Source organism: Chiloscyllium plagiosum, unplaced genomic scaffold, assembly GCF_037043375.1.
Source record: "Chiloscyllium plagiosum isolate Xiang-an unplaced genomic scaffold, Cpla_swu_hap1 HiC_scaffold_2, whole genome shotgun sequence".
NCBI lineage: Eukaryota > Metazoa > Chordata > Chondrichthyes > Orectolobiformes > Hemiscylliidae > Chiloscyllium > Chiloscyllium plagiosum.
In genome coordinates this window covers 120,767,506-120,787,668 of record NW_028270140.1, presented here as the reverse complement: position 1 = coordinate 120,787,668, position 20,163 = coordinate 120,767,506, and the positions used below count along the sequence as shown (strand labels likewise).

The 20,163-nt window shown below is 40.1% G+C and overlaps 1 protein-coding gene across 3 annotated transcripts in view; it reads right to left on the bottom strand.

The window, feature by feature from the left end:
* Window positions 1-20,163, bottom strand: part of sv2ca (synaptic vesicle glycoprotein 2Ca) — a 209,698-nt gene that overhangs the window by 143,413 nt on the left and 46,122 nt on the right. For all 3 annotated transcript variants that reach the window (XM_043707301.2, XM_043707310.2, XM_043707291.2), the window contains exon 3: window positions 11,741-12,510. In XM_043707301.2, the coding sequence (XP_043563236.1) occupies window positions 11,741-12,305 (565 nt within the window). In that variant the 5' untranslated portion in view covers window positions 12,306-12,510. The remainder of the gene's footprint in view (window positions 1-11,740; window positions 12,511-20,163) is intronic.

Below are 20,163 nucleotides of genomic sequence, written 5' to 3'. Positions count from 1 at the left end.
AATGTTTAATTTCAGAAATTAATAGCATGATAAATCGTTTCTGAATTTATATCATTCCCAGTATTCACTTAATATGTTTTCTTGTTATTGCCACTGCTTATATTAGAGAGGTAGTATATTTCAAATAAATCTTTAAGGTATAAATTGGATTGTTGAAAACCCATTTCAGAAGTATGCTTGAGAATTAAAATGTGTTATTTGACTTCATTGGTATTGAATGACATCAATGTTTAATCTCAGTGATTAAGCTTCATTAAGGTCATTGTATTTATGTGTAAAATACAGAATTTTTGAAAAATCATAAGACAGCTATAATTTACATTGTTTGATAGTTATAAGAAATAATTTGTAAATACTGGATCTACACAAGCATTGATGCCACATATACTGGGGAAAAATTTGCAATATTAACATAGAGTATTAGAATCCTATTAACAACCCTGCATCAGGGCCAAGTCAAGTACTCTTCAGCAGATCTTATAAAGGATGAAATTCCAAACAAAGTAATCAGCATTTTCAGAACAATCCAGGTCTTTAATGAAACAAAAGTAAAGGAATGCTGTAGAAACTCAGCAGGTCTAGCAGCATCTGTGAAGGAGAGAAACAAAATTAATGCTTTGAGTCCAATATAACGTTTTCAGAACACTGTCAGATGTGCTGGGTTTCTCCAGCGCTTTCAGTTTTTATTGCAGGTCTTTAGTGAATTGGTGAATATGATCACATCTGGGATCAGCTGATTTAATACATTGTGTCTTGGCATTCTGCATTGAATGGAAGTGTGGTGGGAGACAGGTTAATTCGAATGAATGAGCGAACAAATGAACGAATGTACTTTATTGTCATGTGCACTCAATGAAAAGCTTGCAAGGTAGCCACTTATGGCGCCATCTTACGTGCAACTCACCTAGGTGTAGGCACTTAAGTATTTGGTACAAAATTGAAATAATAGTAAATGAAAGTTCAGCATACGAGCAAAAAAGAAGTATTCTATTCGCAGTTCTTTCACCTCAGACTGTGTTAGACTGCACCAGGCCAAGTCTCCAGACCAGGCTGAGTTTTAAACCCAAGGCATCACCTCCCACACTGGCCTCTGGTTGGGTAATCCCCTTCCACACCAGCTTCCTGTCTGGGACTCGCCTCCAGAACTTACCTCCTGAGCCGGCCTCTGGTCTGGGACTTGGATCCTCCATTCTCCTCCAAGTAAGTAAGTTTAAAAAAAACACTCCAGAGAAAAAAAAAGAAAAAGAACGGGCAGAGCAGAGGGGTTCCAGCTGGAGCGTCCTACTCTGCTACCTTCTCAGCATCTATGAGGGCAGTAGATAATTATGGAGCTAGTCTGCAGAGTATGGGGAGAAAGCAAGAGATTGGCACTAGATAATGACATTCATTTAATGAGCTGGCGCAGGGACAATGGGTTGAATGGTCTCATTCTACATCATAACACTTCTTGATTCTGAATGAGCAAACAGTGCCTCACTTTTACATTCACGTTTAATTTTTCTGTAATCTTGTTGATGTGAACTGAATGCTGTAAAGCAAGATCTATGAGCTGTAATTTCAACAAGATCAATACATTTGGACAAATTCTAACTGGGAACCTGATGTTAGGTGCACACTTGTACTATATTGTTTCATGGTATTTCATAATTTGTAACAAATTTACTTTTGTGCCATAATGTTATCAGTCTTCCAGGTAACAAAATGCCAGAGAGATCAGGTGGAGCCAAAATTTGGGAGCTGCTTTAACCCCTCAGGAGATTTCCTTTGTCACGATCCCTGCAATTCCTTCTCTTGATGAATTAAGTATCTGACACCTATTTACACCATCATCAACATTGAAGGCTTCCATGTGAAGCTACTGCTGAAAACTTTAGAATTTCAGTTTAATAAGAAGTGAAAATGGTCTCTCTTAAAGATAAACCCCTTTGTTTACCCTACACTGTGACCGCAAAGGACAAGAATCGGAAATGCTCAAATGTGGATGGGGATACTAGTTGGAAGTTCACCACAACAGAAAACCTATCAGGAAAGTGGTCTGATAAATAACCTGCTCCTCATCTAAAACAGGTCACCCAATTCATCAGGCTAGTCATTGTCTAACAGGGCTCTGTCCAAATATACAGAACAGAATGGGCTGGCTCCTTCATCTGGGAATGGTTACACAAAGGTGGATAACACCTGCAGTGAGATTTACCAGTGGTCCCTTAAAAGCACTGTTAAAATACCCTTTAAAAGCAGCATTTCTATATTACTAGTATTACATTGTTCAATAATTTCAAATGGGGTGGGAGGAGGGCTGTAATTACTAATACATTTGAAAGGCAACTTTCAATTTAAAGAATTGAGAATCACTACGTCATTAGCTTAAGAGCATTACATGGAGTGAAGTGGAAGAATCCCAGTTCTGCCTATTCAGATCGCATTAACCAAGCAGTCCACAAGGCATCCCAGCTAGGATTGCTGTGTGCATAGTTATTGTCTATTCAATAATATTGCACCCTGCTATGGCAGATGGTGGATAAAATATGCATAGTCCCAATGCAACTCATTTGAAGCGGAGGAAAATTCCTAAATAATTGAAGCATTAGCAGGGAAAATAAAACAATCTTCAAGGGAATCATCTTGAGTACCTTTTGCCTTTCTGAAGGTTTCTGCTGTGGGGAGTGGGGGTTAAAGGCTAACACATGCCCTACTGCTACAGTGTGAAGTAGCCTGGGATCGCTGTGAAACAGGCCAGGAGGAATGTGCAGGATCACTGAGGCAGGTCAGATGACTGAAATATAAACATACGACCTAGGAGCAGAAGCCAGTTGCTTCCTTCCAGCCTGCTGTTCTATTCAGTGTAGTCAAGACTGATATGACTGTGCCCTCAACTCCACATTTTCACTACCCCTAATAGCCACTGACACTTTTGGACGGTGATCAACATGGCTGCTTTGTCTTAAAGTGCAGTGAAGCTTCTCGAGTGTTGGAGCTGCACCCATCCAGCAAAAGCCAGATTAGTGCTGCAGTTTGCTGACTAATGCCTTGTAAACAGGCTCTGGTGAGTTATTCACCACTGAATTCCCAGCATCTAATCTGCTCTTGGTCCTGGATGAAAGTAATGCTGTTCATATCATGTAAATGGACTTCCAAGCAATGCTGCACAACATTTCACCACAGTAGGTAATTTTAGTCAAGTTTTGTTTACTAATTTTTGTTTACTGGTTGAATCAACCAGTCACTAAGATCATTTTGGTAGCCCAACTCTTCCAATGTTATCACCCACACGACTTACACAAAAATCTCAAACCATGAAGGAAATTAATCGATCAGCCTCAGAAGAACACACTACCAGTGAAGCAGCAGTGACTGAAGAAGATATTAAAACTGAACTTAAAATAATTATGAACCAAAGAGACCCTTGCACTTAGTGCTGTTTTTTTCTTGATAAACACAACAGACAAATCGGGAAGTATACACCATGAAGTGTTTACTATGCAAACAGATTTCAAACATTTAATTTTGGTTTGCTGCAGCCTTGTTTGTTTCTGTAGAGAGTTTAATGAGGGAAAACATTTGCATGTGTTACTACAACACTGAAGGAAGTTCATAATATGGATGCATTTTTTTAAAAAGCTGTTTCCAATGAGTCAATTAAAAGCAGAGGGACTAATGTCCATGGCTGTATAACTAAAATCTCCATTGATGATGCTGCCAGTACTATCCCTTGTTTAGTCTCAGGCCACATTTAGAAGAGATATTATTCATGATTCAACATGAATGAGCTGGCCCTGTGAGGGAACCCTATAATGCTGACCATCACCACGGAAAGAGAGAGGAAATGAAGAAAATATCATTGAGTCCAACCATAACTGACATCCCACCAGTTAGATGGATTGGGACAAAGGCCAAGGCACCACATTCAATCAAGAAATATAGCCACAATGAGCACTAGTCTGAGTGGATCCTAAAGGTAGCAAAGGCCAGAGAGGAGAGATGCAGTGGACCCCAGGAACAATCAAGGGACCCAGCAGGTAGCCTGGAGCACAACGGTCAACAGATCCTCAGCACAGACTCTGGACAGAGGACCCCAAGGCTACACTCTCAGATGGTCACTCTCTGGACTATAGTAGAGGGTGCAGGCAAAATGTTTATTTTTTTCTACTAAGGAAGTCCCTTAGAATCTATCCCAAGTTTTAACATTGACTGCTATAGATTCACTTAAAATCTTTTCACGTAATGTTGCAATGTTTAGGAACACAACACCAACTATAAGTGAGGACACCCTGTATCTCCTTTAGTGGCAGCTTTTGCTAATCAGGCTTCCTTGAAGTGCTTTTGATCTTTATTCTCTCTGTTAATGATGCTGTACAAACAAATAAGTGCTATTGATAACATTTGCATCTTTCAGAGATTGCTGTCAGGGCCTCATTTATACATTTATTGATCACATTCCATAATCTGTATTTCTCCATGCCTAATTTCTTTGCTGAACATGCAACATTTGTCAATTAAAGTGATATTTTAACTGGCACGAACCATTAACCACTATTACAAACTGCATAGTTTCAATTTGAACTCCAAGTGTTTACCTCATGTAAGTTGCTGTTAACAGCTTATGAAATACCAAGGGATCATTATTAGAGGCATGATCAGTGGCAAATTTTCATTTCTGTTGAGCAAACCCTCTCTGAAAGATTATGTAATTTCAGCAGCTGGCCATAAATTAAGTTGGAAAATAGCAGTTTTCTCAGTTAAAAAAAATTGTCAAAATCTAGCACTGTGCAAATTTCAAACAAAATAATTCTGGCTAAATTTGATATTATTTCCTTCTGTCCATCTCCTGAGTTTGTTGAATGGTGACAGCTAAAAACATTACTAAAAAGATAAATTGACTGAAAGGATTTAGTTAGATTGACTGTGAGGTTCATGAATTAACATCAGCAGACTTGGCCAGTAACTCAAGTATACTTTAAGGATTATGGTCTTTCAATTGTGTTAATTGAGCTCCCTCACACTGTCAGGCTCAATTACTCAATGCAGGCACTGCAATCCTCTTCCTCCATGATTTCATCGGAACTTCTTTAACAAAAAAAGAAAAAAATCATGGGAGTTAAGTGTAAATGTGTATTACCTCCAACTAATTTTTTAAAAGGCTGTGGTGATAAAACTGTTTTTTAGGTTTTGAAGGGTCACTAGACCTGTAACAATAACTCTGCTTTCTCTCCACAGATGCTGCCAGACCTGCTGAGATTTTCCAGCAATTTCTGTTTTTGTTGCTGATTTCCAGCATCCACAGGTCTTTGGTTTTCTCTTCTTTAAGTTTGTATTGACATGTTGATGACAGTTTCATAATGTGCTGTGATTAGTTGGTCACGGTCCTAATAGTGGTGGGGGAGGGTTACCTTCATTGGCTAGATGACAATGATGTGGATCAGATTAACACTAACAGCACAGGATTTGATCCCTAACCTTAGTAGGTGCACTGTTTGCCATGGTTCCAGCAATTAATCATAAGGGATCTGCCTTCATACAGAGAACATTCACAACTATTTTTAAGTACTTTGCGACAAATTATGCACCATTCATTAGAAACAATTTTGCTTTGAGTTCAGTAATGTAAATTACTAGAGAAAGGAAGCAATCATTGCATTACTAGTTTTAAGCCTCTGTAATTGATCCTTTCATTGATAGGCTGATGGATTTGCTTATCCCACATCAAGGAAGTACATTAGCAAATGAGAGTATTAAACCTACTCAAGGGATACTGAGATTGGAATAGAGATCAATAATATCACTTGAGTTAACCCCTTGCCCTCACCAATAACATGAAGCAGCTCCATCAAACGGACATTTCTTTCAGTAAAAGTAAAAGCATTGATCTTCTGTTGACCTGAAGTCAGTTCTATTGATTAATGTTTGTTAATCAACTTACTGGATTTCTTTTATTGTAGCTGTATTTTCCATAGCACATTAAAGCAGCAACATGCAGCAGTGTTCCGAATTCTTCATACTAACAACAGAATAGCATTGCATTTATAATTCTATCCATGCGCAATGGAAAACGGAAGTTCTCAAGTATTAGCTTATAACCTAATCAAATTTCATGCTAGATATTTAAGTAAACATGTGAATTCACTGACCTTCACTAGTTCCCTCAAGGGCATTAAGAGTCAATCATGCAGAGAGGAACAGGAGTCACATGTAAGCCAGATTGACTGGAGGTGGCAGCTTCCCTGAAGGTTAGCAAGGAAGTAGGTTTTTGCAAAGCTTCTGACAATTATTTTTATATGATCCAAACTAACAGATTTAATTAATCTAATTTTCCCATTTGTAATGGTAAGATTTACATTCTCAATCTCTAAATTGCTAGTCAGTTGCCATTTATTTTGGATTTATAGTGTTCTCGATCTGCAACTGTGACAATCACATATTAAATGTTACTTCTCTCCGAACTTCAATAAATTAGTCAAGTAAACTCCCCTCTCACAAAAATGTGTTAGCAGTACAGGTGAGGAAGGGAGGAGTTCCAGAACTTTTGAAAGCTACTGCTCAAAAGTAAAAGGGTGTGGCCTCAAGTAAGAGGCCAGCTATAAAAGAAATAAAAGGTGGAACATTTCTGAGACCCAAAGTGACCAAAGCATTTTTTAACTTGTGCAAAAGGGAATAGGAAAGAAAGAACTAATGGGCAACAATACAAAGACAGACAAAAACAATTTGGAAACGCAAATGGAAGTGATGTGCTGATGCCTGACCCTAGTTTGATTTGTGAAAAACATAGGTATTCCATTGTACAAAAACTATATGAAATGCTTCATTTTATTTGGCACTCCAATACTTTGGTAGCAGAAGAGGTCTGGCATGATAAATAAAGGCATTGATGACCACCCCAATAATTACAGGTGCTGTCCCTATCTTGCAAGTTGCTGCAAGTACCCAAAGCTCTCCTGATATGTTGAAGGGTATGTTGAAAGGGTGAATATGTCGATAGGGTGGAAAGGTTATGTTGATCGAGTGAATGAAGTAAATAGAATATGAGGAGCTTTGTGTGAAGTCTAAGCACTGGCATAGAGAAGCAAGGTCAAATTCTGTACTGTAAATTCAGTGTAACCAATACCCAGATAAGGCCATATTTCTGAGTAGGTAGATGTGTCAAACTCTGGATGTTGTTCTAAGGCTCTGTGTCAATGTTCAATTTATCTTCTACCAGCTGAACCATGAAAGAATGTACTTGAGGTAATTTAAAAACAAAAGCAACAGTTACTGAGATTATTCTAATTTTCCATCAAAACTCCACAAGAAATAAATAAACAATCCATCGGTAACATCACCCCAGCAAAAAGGACCTTAATAACTAAAACAAAAGCTGCGCATTTTGTGCAAGAAATAATATTAATAACAATTCCATAACTTTAGTAAACTGTTAAGCAAGGAATATTGAGTAATACTATTATGAGCAAGATTAGACCATTTAGCTCCTTGTTCCTGTTGCAGGATTTGAGGCGGTCGTGGTTGGTGTCATTGCTGCTTCAACTCCATATTTCCAGTTACCCTGATAATCGTTGTCTCCATTGATTGTCAATTATTTATTTACCTCTTTGCAAAAAGTATTCAATGACTTTGCATCCACTGTTGTGTGCTGAAGAGTTCCATAGACTCTTAATCCTCTGAAAGAAAAAAGATCTCCTTGTCTCCATCTTAAATGGGTGAAATTCTATTTTAAACTCTGCTCTTTAGTTCTAGTCTTTCCCACACAAAAAAGCACTCATTTTGGCAACCATCCTGTCAAGATCCCTCAGGATCTTGTATGCTCCAATAAGATCATCTGCAAAGAATCCTATCTGGATGCATCACACTGTGGTATAACAACTGCTCATCGCAAGACGGCAAGAAACTAGATAGAAATGTGAACACAGCCCAGTCCAGCACGTAAATCAGCCTTCCATCCATTGACACCTTCTATACCTCCCACTGCCTTTAGACGCAACCAATATAATCAAAGCCTCTCCCATCCCAGTTATACTCTCTTTCATCGGGTAGAAAGATATAAAAGTTTAAATACACATATGGACATATTCAAGAACAGCTTCTTCCTCATTCTTATCAGGACTTTGAACAGACCTTTCAAATGTTAATTCTAATCTCGCACTCTCTGCACCGTCGCTGTGACTGTAACTCTGTATTTTGCACTGTTCTGCTACCTGATGCATGTTGTATGGCAAAATCTGCCTGTATAGCTCACAAAACAATACTTTTTAATGTGCCTTGATGTGTGTGACAACAATTGATAATTTATCAAACTTCCAATGGTTACAAATCAAACCTGTCCAATCTTCCTTCATAAGATAACCCCTGCTCCCATTCCACGACTGTTGAACTGCCTCGAATGCACTTATATAGAGACCAAAACTACACAATGCTCAGGGTATTGTAAACAGAGGGATAAAGTTTAAAAAAAAGTTTGATCAACCTTTAGGAAGAAAACTGGTTAGGCCTCAACTGGAATGATCTGCTGAATTCTTAGCATAACACTTTTATTATGGCTCCAGACATGGTGGAGAAAACATTTAAAAGAATGGTTTCAAGGGTGAGGGACTTCAGTTATGGAGTTATTTATAGAGACATAGGAACAGAAGTGGGTCAATCAGCCCATCAAACCTGCTCCACTATTCAATATGGTCATGACTGATGGAACACTTCAATGTCGTTTACCCATAAAGGTAATGTTATTCTCATAACCCAGTACATAACTGGTAATCTGAGATCCATCAATCTTGTGTGCTGACAAGTATTTGATCATTGTACATTAGCCAAGTTAATCACATATTAATTCTGAGTATTGATGTATATGAATTGTATTATCTTCCAGCTTGTATCTTTAATGTTTTGTGCAAAACTATGGAGTCTTGAGGTTTTATTTTCTAAGTGTACGTTTTGTCTACTTTCAAACAACCTGGAAGTTGCTTGACCAAACTAGATAAAGTTGGCAGGATAAAAGTGACAAAAAGTTGGTAGTCATGTCTGATCTCATCTGAGTTCATAAGATAATTTGATGATCTCACCAGGATCATAAGTTTGGCGGTCAGGCCTGACACAACACCTTTGATCAGTTATTGCCTCGTGCATAGATAGTAGAAATTACTCCAAATCCAATCCACCAGAGATTTACATTTTTAGAATCTCGGTGGTTCTTATGGAGTCTGATATGTACTAACTGGGTTCAGCATCATTTCGACCTTCTTTTATATTACGTGGCTCTTACAGTCTGTTGTTTGAGATGTATTTTCATTGCTGGATTGAACAGTACATTTACTTTAAGAGATATATTAATATACGTTGCCATTTAACTTCTGCATTAAGGATTAGCACCAAAGGTCCTCAGGGCAGCAGCAACCTTGCCACAGTTTTAAATCTCAAAATGACTGATGACCATGTTCAGAAGGCAAGCACCTGACCCCAGAGATTGCTCCATTTTTCCAAAGCTGTAGGCAATGACTCCAGTCCAGGCCTCCATATGGGTTTTCATCTGCCAATATGTCTCATTCAAATGTGTAACAGCTGCTGTTATTCTGCCAGGTCAAGTAAGAGGCATGTCCATGCCAAGCTCACTTGACAAAGGGTAGCCTTCTTTGAGTTGACATCTGTCACCGATTCACTCAGCATTGTAGCTCCAACTATCAATGCTAATCCTGAACAGTTTCCCTGAGAACTCAGCTCTGGAAAACATTCTATTCTGTGTACATTCACTATTTACCTAAAGGAGGCATCAATTGTAGAAACGGTGGCACAGTGGTTAGCACTGCTGCCTCACAGCGCCAGAGACCTGGGTTCAATTCCCACCTCAGGCAACTGTCTGTGTGGAGTTTGCACATTCTCCCAGTGTCTGCGTGGGTTTCCTCCGTGTGCTCCGGTTTCCTCCCACCATCCAAAAATGTGCAGGTTAGGTGAATTGGCCCTGCTAAATTGCCCGTAGTGTTAGGGGAATGGGTCTGGGTGGGTTGTTCTTCGGAGGGTCGGTGTGGACTTCTTGGGCAGAAGGGCCTGTTTCAACATTGTAATTCATCTAGTCTAATCTAAACTGCTAATGCCATTCCTGAAGAAGGGCTTATGCCCGAAACGTCAATTCTCCTGTTCCTTGGATGCTGCCTGATCTGCTGCGCTTTTCCAGCAACATATTTTCAGCTGCTAATGCCATCAAATCATGTATCAAAGCTGAGGCAACAATATCAATTGAAAATTACACAGAATTTACAAAACAAACATGAATCATTCAGATCAAATAGTCTCTCCCATGTGGGTATGTCACACAAGCTTCATCTCTTCCTTCTCATTTACACCTAAAGTCATTTCCTTCTATTACTCATTCTCCTGAATACATTTATCTTAAACACATCTATTTTATTCTCAATATATAATCCATGCGGTAGCAAGTTCCATATTGTAGATATTCCTTGAATAAACAATTTTCTCCATGTTTCCCTGTTGGATTGATTAATGACCATCTTTTATAGAAATATAGAAGATAGCCCAATTCGGTTTCTGTTCAGTTTCAGTTTATGTACAGCAAGGTCATGAACAGCAATGAGATATTGTGTCTTGATGGTAATACACGAGGTATAAATCTTGGCCAGAATCATATTTGAACATTGTCATCAGATCTTTTATATACATGAAAACAAACAGTTGGAGTCTTGGTTTTAATGTTTGATCCAAAATATTATATACTCAATGATGCAGCATCTTGACACTTCTGCACTAAAGTGACAGTCTAGAGTGCAACTCAAGTACTAGAGTAGGACACAGACCATTTGGTCTTAGATACTAAAGAAATACTTCTGTGCCAACCTGACCCTACCAAATTAATTCCGATTTGGATGTAGGATGGTAATAACAGCCAGTAATTTTCTGACTACACCACAAGTGTCAAATGAGTACAACTCAGAACAATTATTAGCTGGGATTTTCTGAGCAGCTTTATCCCTAATGCTCATGCAGAAGGCTATATTTGTCCACAACACTGGATCTTTCAACTGTATTAACAGTGTAACTTTTCCTTTGTCATTATATGGTGAAAAATTGCCTCCTTCAATTTTTAGGAGATTTGTAAATTTGCAATTTGACACAACCATTGCTTGAGTTGAATTACTCAGTAAACCTTATCTTCTACCTTACATATATTTTTTAGAAGCTACTGGTGCCGTATGTATCCATTTGACAGCCAAATGTTATTGCATCAATGTGAAGTATATCATTTCTAAAAGTTGAAATTCTTTTCAAATGTTTATACTCTGAAAACACTGTACATTGTTTGTTTGAAAGGTGGCACTATATTTATCTATGCCTCATGGAACTGTTCCTATGGTCCTCATAGTTTTGCATATTTTATAAAGGTCTGTCCAAAATGATCACTGTTTAAAATAGATTCAAATATGTTTTTCAATATCATTTTCATTTGGCTGGGTTTTTTAAAAAAAATGAATGCATATCACTAAACCAGACAATAGCAGGAAATCACCTGTAGAGATATAGCAGTGTAATATATTCTTTGAGTTTTTTTTGATAATCAGACTTCACACCAAGAAGCACTACCACATTTTACATTTTCATGCATATTTTGTCAAACGGTTTAATGATGGGAATGACATTTCAAAATGAAAAGAAAATGAATGAAAGTTCATAAAATCTGGTGAAATACAGCTTTGGTCTTGATAAAAATAGGAACAGAATACAAAAAATGCAAATTAACTTAGTTACTCACCCAGCCATCCTGTAGTGGAGTTTTCTACGCACATATCTGTCTCAGCACTTGGCAGGACAAAGCCCACCACAAACACCTCCACACCGTCAGCCATGAGAGACAATCCCAGCACAAAGAACAGTGCCCACTGGAAACGGCCATGCCCGCATTCCTGAATGATCAGCTCATACTGTTGTGCCAGCTCCTCCTCGTCAGCCCTCCTCTCAGCATCCAGTTCCTCACGATCCTTATACTCATCGGAGACAGGCTGTCCTATGGCTACTTGGTTCTCCTTTCTTTGTCCCATATCTGGGATTCCCTGGTATTCACCTTCATAGATTTCATCCTCTTCATCGTGACCTTCAGTAGCATCACTTGATCCTTCATCTTCATGAGGTTCCTCTCCATAACTCTCTCCGCGATAGTTGTAATGTTCATCATCTTGAAAATTGACATAAGAGGTCTGGTTGTATTCGTCATGATCTGCTCCTTTGTTGACTTTCTTCACTGTTTGCTTCTTAACTTCCTTGGCAATGTCTTTCGCACCCCTCATCAGGGTAGTCCTGTCCCTGTAAGCATCATCCATTCTTTCCCCAATCTTAGATGCCTTTCTTCAGTGAACAGACTGAACCAGGATGTAAGAAACACCGTCCAAACTTGGAGCCTTGGGTTTGAGCTTCTGGCATTCAGTTTCAATTTGACACACTCAAAAAACTTGGGATTTTGGCATTGGAGTTTTCAGTGTTAACAGCTAATGATATTGTTTTTGCTATATTCTGATCATCAGGGACCTAAACAACAAAATAATAAGTGTTAAAAATAAACAATTTGACAAATCACCATGACAGTTTAACTGATTGAATGGAAGTTAGATCTCAGCGAGCAGAAAACAGAAGTTTCTTTTTCACAGCATGTGAGTATTACTAGCTTGACCAACATTTATTGCCCATCACTAATTACTCTACACAAGGAACTGGTGAGCCACTTGGCTTGAACGACTGCAGTCCATGTTGGGTGTGTGACAAAGCTGCTCCTTTAACCAGGTTATGCTGTTCTTGGCGTTTTTCCCCAGAGAGGTCATAAATGACACATACTATTAAAAGTCTGGGGTTGAAGGGTTTTGGGGCCAATTTGATAATAGCTAACAAATACTGACTCACGGAAGAAGGCTTTCGAGTTTTAGAAAACACTTGTACAATGAAAGGGGAGTGGCCAGTTCTCCCAGCTCAGTTTTTCTCTGGTTTGATTTGGTTTTTAGTGGTAATGTGGAAAAAGCTGCTAGACCCACAGAAGCAGGTCCAGGCTGGTACTCTCTCTCTCTCTGACTTCTCTCCTGTAAGAACCTATGTTTTATTTTACCTTTTGTACCAAGGGGTGTTTGTGGGAATTGATGCAAGTATTTGGAACAACATCATTAAGCTGGGATGACCTGTTGGGTTTTCGGATAGAATATGTTATTTGGTATTCTGTTTTCTATCGTTTGTGTTTCATTCAGTAATCTTGGAAATAAATTCTGTTTTGTTTGAAACTAAGTGGTTTGAAAGCGGCATTTCTCCTGGAATATCCACTTTACACCAGCTTAAAACAACTAGAAAAGTTAGGTTATGGGCTACCTTCTTGAAATGTTTTGAGGGGTCTGGCCTGATCCACAACAGATAGAACATCCACATTGTTGTTGGGATGGGAGTTCTAGGACTTTGATCCAATGGTAATGGTGGAATGACAATATTGTTCCTACTTAGGAGGGTGTGGGACATGGAAGGGATCTTACATGTGTTTGTGTTCCCATGTGCCTGCTCCTTCAGTTTTTCATGATAACACTGTAAGTAACACTCTCCCAACCCTTTACTCATTGTTGCCATGAATGGTATGACACGTGGTGAAGAGGGAAGCAATGGCCATAAAAATCAAATAACTGGGACAATGAAACAAGCACACGAAGGTGGTGGGGACTGTAACATGCTGAATCTGTAATGCTGAGTTCAATCGATCCTAACAACTTTCAAGCACTGTCATAAAGTTTGTTTGCAGTAATTGAAGTTTAAGTGATCATTAATTCCTATTTTGATTCCAGTTGTGTGTTTTTGATTAATCTGGTGTAACTGTGCTATTGTTAAAGGAACTGAATGGATGAAAACCTGCAAGATTGTGCAATAAACGTGCCATATGGGCTGGCACCTTGCAAACTGAGAAGTTGGCAGAGGTGAGAGTGTTGTCTTGTTAATCACATGAGGACTGGAAACCAGAGAACCAGTGAGGCAATATGATCAAAAAAAGGTTATCAAGACAGAACTGGCCAGTCACTGAGATTCAAGAAGACAGGTTTGGCCTATCATTATCTCATCATTTGGGTAGCAAGCACACTGTGCAAGTTATAAGGAACTGCGTCTCAACATGACAGGTAGCTGACTAGTCAATTACTCAATGACCAGAAAGAGAGAAAAGAATAGTTTCTCCATCTCGACTCTCAGAGAAAGCAAAGCAATCTTGCACCCAAGCCCATTCTCCTACCCTATTATCCTATTTTTTTTCTCCTGAATAATGCACCTAATCTGCACATACCTGAAAACCATGGGCAAGTTAGCACGGGCAATTCATCTAACCTGCTCATCTTTGGATTGTGGGAGGAAACCGGAGCACGCAGAGGAAACCTATGCAAACACAGAGAAAATGTGCAAACTCCACACAGACTGTCACCCAATGCTTGAGAGAAACAAGAGAGGAGAATGCTGAAGCCTTAACCAAGATCTTTGTATCCTCATTAGCCAGTGGACAGATCCCGGAGGACTGGTGAGGAGCTAATGTTGTTCCTTTATTTAAGAAGGGAAATAGGGATAATCCAGGAAAATTTAGACCGGTGAGTCTCACATTGACGGTTAAGAAGCTATTGGAAAGACATCCTTGAGATAGGATTAGCATGCATTTGGAAAACTATTGCATAATTGGGGACAGTCAGCATGGCTTTATGCTGGGCAGGTCATGTCTTAAGAACTTGATTGAATTTTCCAAGGGACTGATGAAGATGATCAAGGAGGTTAGAGCAGTGGATGTTGTCTACAAGGATTTAAGAAAGGCTTTCATAGAGTCATAGAGATGTACAGCACGGAAACAGACCCTTCGCTCCAACTCATCCATGCCGACCAGCTATCCCAACCCAATCTAGTACCCACCTGCCAGCACCCAGCCCATATCCCTCCAAACCCTTCCTATTCATATACCCATCCAAATGCCTTTTAAATGTTGCGATAGTACCAGCCACCACCACTTCCTCTGGCAGCTCATTCGATACATGCACCACCCTCTGTATGAAAGTGTTGCTCCTTAGGTCTCTTTTATATCTTTCCCCTCACCCTAAACCTATACCACCTAGTTCTGGAGAACCCCACCCCAAGGAAGAGACTTTGTCTATTTATCCTATCCATGTCCCTCGTGACTTTTTAAACCTCTAGAAGGTCACCCCTCAGCCTCCAACGCTCCAGGGAAAACAGCCCCAATCTATTCAGCCTCTCCCTATAGCTCAAATCCTCCAACCCTGCCAACATTCTTGTAAATATTTTCTGAACCTTTTCAAGTTTCACAACATCCTTCTGATAGGAAGGAGACCAGAATTGCACGCAATATTCCAACAGTGGCCTAACCAATGTTCGGTACAGCCGCAACATGACCTCCCAACTCCTGTACTCAATACTCTGACCAGCAACACCCCTGAGGACCTTTCCACTAAGTGTATACGTCCTGCTAAGATTTGCTTTCCCAAAATACAGCACCTCACATTTATCTAAATTAAACTCCATCTGGCACTTCTTAGCCCATTGGCTCATCTGATCAAGATCCCATTGCAAGTTGAGGTAACTTTCTTCACTGTCCACTACACCTCCAATTTTGGTGTCATCGGCAAACTTACTAATTATGCTTCTTATGCTCACATTCAAATCACTTATATAAACTTTCGACAAGGTCCCTCATGGTAGGCTCATCCAGAAAATTAAGATGTTTGGGATCCACAGTGACTTGGCTTGCCCATTGAAGGCAGAGGGTAGCTCAAGCTTCTCCTTATAGCTCATACCTTCTAATCCAGGCAGCATCCTGGTAAACCTCTTCTGCGCCCTGTCCAAAGTCTCCATATCCTTCCTGTAATGTGGTGACCAGAACTGAACAAAATATTCTAAGTGTGGGCTAACCAAAGTCTTATAAGGCTGTAACATGACATCCTGACTTCTATATTCAATTCCCTGACCAAAAGGCAATTTGGAATTCTGTGAAGGTATTATGAATGCAATGGACAACGCGGACCCAGCAGCTGTGGTGTTTCTGGATTTCGAAAAGTCATTCGACAAGATACTGCTCAAAAAGCTGCTGCATAAGATTAAGATGCAGGGCGTTACGGGCAATGTATTAGCATGGATAGAGGATTGACTAAGTAACAGGAAACAAAGATTGGGGATAAATGAGTCCTCTTCTAGTTGACGATCAGTGACTAGTGGTGTGCCTCAGGGATCAGTGTTGGAATCACAATTGTTTACAATTTACTTTGATGATATAGAGTGGGAGGAGAGGGGGGGCACATGTAGTGTGTCCAAGTTTGCGGATGACACGAAGATGAATGATACAGCAAAGTGTGCACAGGGATATAGACAGTTTAAGTAAGTGAGCAAAGGTCTGGCAGCTGGAGTTCAATGTTGATAAATGTGAAATCATTTTGGTAGGAATAACAGTAAAAAGGATTATTATTTGAATGGTAAAAATTGCAGCATGCTATTGTGCAGAGGGACCTGAGTGTCCTTGTGCATGAATCACAGAAGGTTGGTTTGCAGGTACAACACGTAATTAAGAAGGCAAATGGAATTTTGCTTAAAAGCAGGGAGGTTATATTGCAGCTGTATAGGGTGCTGGTGAGGCCACACCTGGAGTACTGTGTGCAGATTTGGTCTCCTTACTTGAGAAAGGATGTACTGGCACTGGAAAGAGTGCAGAAAAGGTTCACTAGGTTGATTCTGGAGTTGAGGGAGCTGGTTTATGGGGAGAGACTGAGTAAACTGGGATTACATCCACTAGAATTTAGAAGAATGAGGGGGGATCTTGTAAAATTATGAAGGGAAAAGATAAGATAGAAGCAGGGAAGTTGTTTCCACTAGCGAGTGAAACTCGCTTTAGGAGGCATAGTCTCAAAATTACAGGGAGCAGATTTAGGCCAGAATTGAGAAGGAACTTTTTCATCCAGACGGTTGTGGATCTGTGGAATTCCCTGCTCAGTGAAGTAGTTGAGGCTTCTTCATTGCATAATGTAGAGCTATGATAGATGATCTTTTGAACAGTAAAAGAGTAAAGGGTTATGGTGAGAGGGCGGGTAAGTGGAGTTGAGGCCATGAAAAGATCAGCCATGATCTTATTGAATGGCAGAGCAGGCCCTGAGGGCTATACGGCCTACTCCTGCTCCTGATTCTTATGTTATAGTATTGACAGCATCTTTTTCCCCTGAGTTAAGACCCGGGGGCATGCCTTTAAGGCGAGAAGGTAAAAGTTCAAAGGAGATGTGAAGGGCAGGTCTTTTACAAAGGGAGTGGTATGAGTGTGGAATGTGTTGCCTGGGGTACTTGTGAAGGTATAGGATAGGGGCTTTAAAGAGACTTTTAGATAAGCACATGGATGTGCAAGGAATGGAGGAATATACAGAGGAGCCTTGATTACCCAAACGATACAGGCAGGGAATTTTTTCGGATAATCAAATGTTCAGATAATCGAATGCCAGATAACACAGTTTAGCCAAACATCAGAACCTTGCAATCTTGTTCGGATAATCGACATTCGGATAATCGAGAGTCCTCTGTAGATCAAAGGTAGGCAGAAGGATTAGTTTAATTTGGTGTCATGTTTGGCACAACATCATGGGCCATAGGCCTTGTTCCTGAGCTGTACAGTTCTATGTTCTATTTTCTAGTAAATTTAACAATAACAATGCGATATTGAATGTTTCAGGGAGGTGATTAGGCTCTCTCCTGTTGGAGATTGATGAATATTAATTTACTTAATATATTCATTTTTGAAAAGCACAGGAGGATTGCCAAGAGCAGCACCAAGCACACCTTGAAATGTGCTGTGAACCTAAGAATGTTACAACACAGTACTCCTTTCATGCCAAACTGCACAGATATCAAATTATCACAGGGCTAAGCAATTTTTCAACCAACAAATCAGTAGTCCTGCCACATCCAGTCATGAATGATGGAAGACAATTAAACAACTCACTGGATGAGGAAACTGCACAAGTAATGTCATCCTCAACAATGGGAGTGCCCAGCAGATCAGTGGAAAGAAATAAGGCTGAAGCATTAGCAACAATCTTCAGCCAGAAGTGATGAGTGCATGATCCAACTTCGCCTTCTCCGAAGATTCCCATCACAGATGTCAGTCTTCAGCCAATTCAATTCATGCCATGTGATATTAAGACATGGTTGAAGGCACTGAATACTGCATAGGCTTTGCATCCTAAAATATTCCAGCAATAGTAATGTCCTCCAGAATGCGCCGCACCTCTAGCCAATGTGTTCCATTACAGCTGCGACATGAGCATTCACCCAGAAATGAAGAAAATTGCCCAGGTATGTCTGGTACGCAAAAACTGGATAAATCCAACTCAACCAATTAATACCACATCTGTCTAATTTCAATCATCAGTAATGTGATGGAAGGGGTCGTCTAGAGAGCTACCAAGCAGCACTTGTTCAGCAACAATCTGCACACGGACATTGATCTCCTAACCTCATTACAACCTTGGTTTAAACATGTACAAAAGAGCTGAATTCTAGAGGTGAGGTGAGAGTGACTGCCTTTGACACTAAGTTTGTATTTGACTGAGTGTAGTATCAAGGAGCCCTAGCAAAACTGAAATCAATGGGAGGGGGAAAACTCTCCATTGTTTGGGGCCATACCTGACACAAAGGAAGAAAATACTGGTTGTTCGAAGAGAGCTGGGATGACTAACTGATATCTCTGCAAGAGTTAATTGGCCTAACTATTTACAATAACCACCTCCATTATGGGGTCAAAAGTGGGGATGTTCACAGATGGCATGCAAACGTTTTGGCACCATTTACAACTCCTCAGGTATTGAGTCAGTAAATGTCCAAGTTCAACAAGACCTCTACGAAAAAGTTTGGACTGATAACTAGCAATAACTAATGTGACATACAAAATACCAGGCAATGACAATCTCCAACAAGAGAGAAATCTAATCATTGCACCTTGACACTCAATGACCTGACTATTGCTGAATTTCCCATTATCAACATGTGGTGGTTACCACTGCCCAGAAACTCACTGGACCAACCACATAAATACAATGGCAACAAGAGTAGGTCAGAGGCTATGAAACCTGCACAGAGTTATTCACTTCCTGACTTCCCATAGCCTGTCCACCATCTACAAAGCACAAGTCAGAAGTGCAATGGAAGACTCCCTACTTGATTGGATGAATGCAGCTTCAACAACAGTGAAGAAGCTTTATATCATCCAGGACAAAGCAGTTGCCTGATTGACACCACTCTCTCCACCACTGATACTTAGTAGCAGCATTGTACAGTATCTACAATATATTAAACAGAGAACTGCAGATACTGGAAATCTGAAACATAAAAAATATTGCTGGCAAACTCAGCAGGTCTGGCAGCATGTGTGAGCAGAGAAACAGAGTGATTGTTTCAAGTTCAGTGAGTCTTCATCAGAACTGATAGCAGCAAGGATAAGGTGGTAATTCTGCTAAAGACAAGGTTAGGGTTTTGCTGGGAGAGATGAGCAGGTAAGAGGAGATGGAGCCTAGAGAGACAGAAATATGAAAGGGGTAGGTAAACAAAAAAGATTACTCACAGTAAGTCAGGACAGAAGAGAAGCTGTATCAGTGATAATGAGAGCTGGGAGTAGGAGAGAATGAGTGAAGAAGGGCTTATGCCCGAAACGTCGATTCTCCTGTTCCTTGGATGCTGCCTGACCTGCTGCGCTTTTCCAGCAACACATTTTCAGCTCTGATTTCCAGCATCTGCAGCCCTCACTTTCTCTAGTAGGAGAGAATGGACAGGCTATGCTGGACCAGAACCATGGTGTAAGGGTGGTTAAAAAAAAATGGAAGGATGGAGTCAGGCTCTAAGGTTAATGAACTCGATGTTGATCTTAGAGGCTGCAGAGTCCCTAAGCAGAAAGTGAAATGTTGTTTGATCTTGAACAGAGGTTCCTGGAGCCCTGTAGCAGGCCTGCACCAGAAATGTTGGCATGGGAACACAGTCATGTCGAAATCACAGGCACCTGAAAACTCAGGATCATTATTATAGACAGCATGTAGCTGTTCTGCAAAGCGGTCACTCAGTCTGTAATTAGTCTCCTCAGTGTAGAGGAGACCACACTGTGAGCAGTGAATATAGTTGGCTAGATTGTGTGAAGTGCAGGTAAAGGGG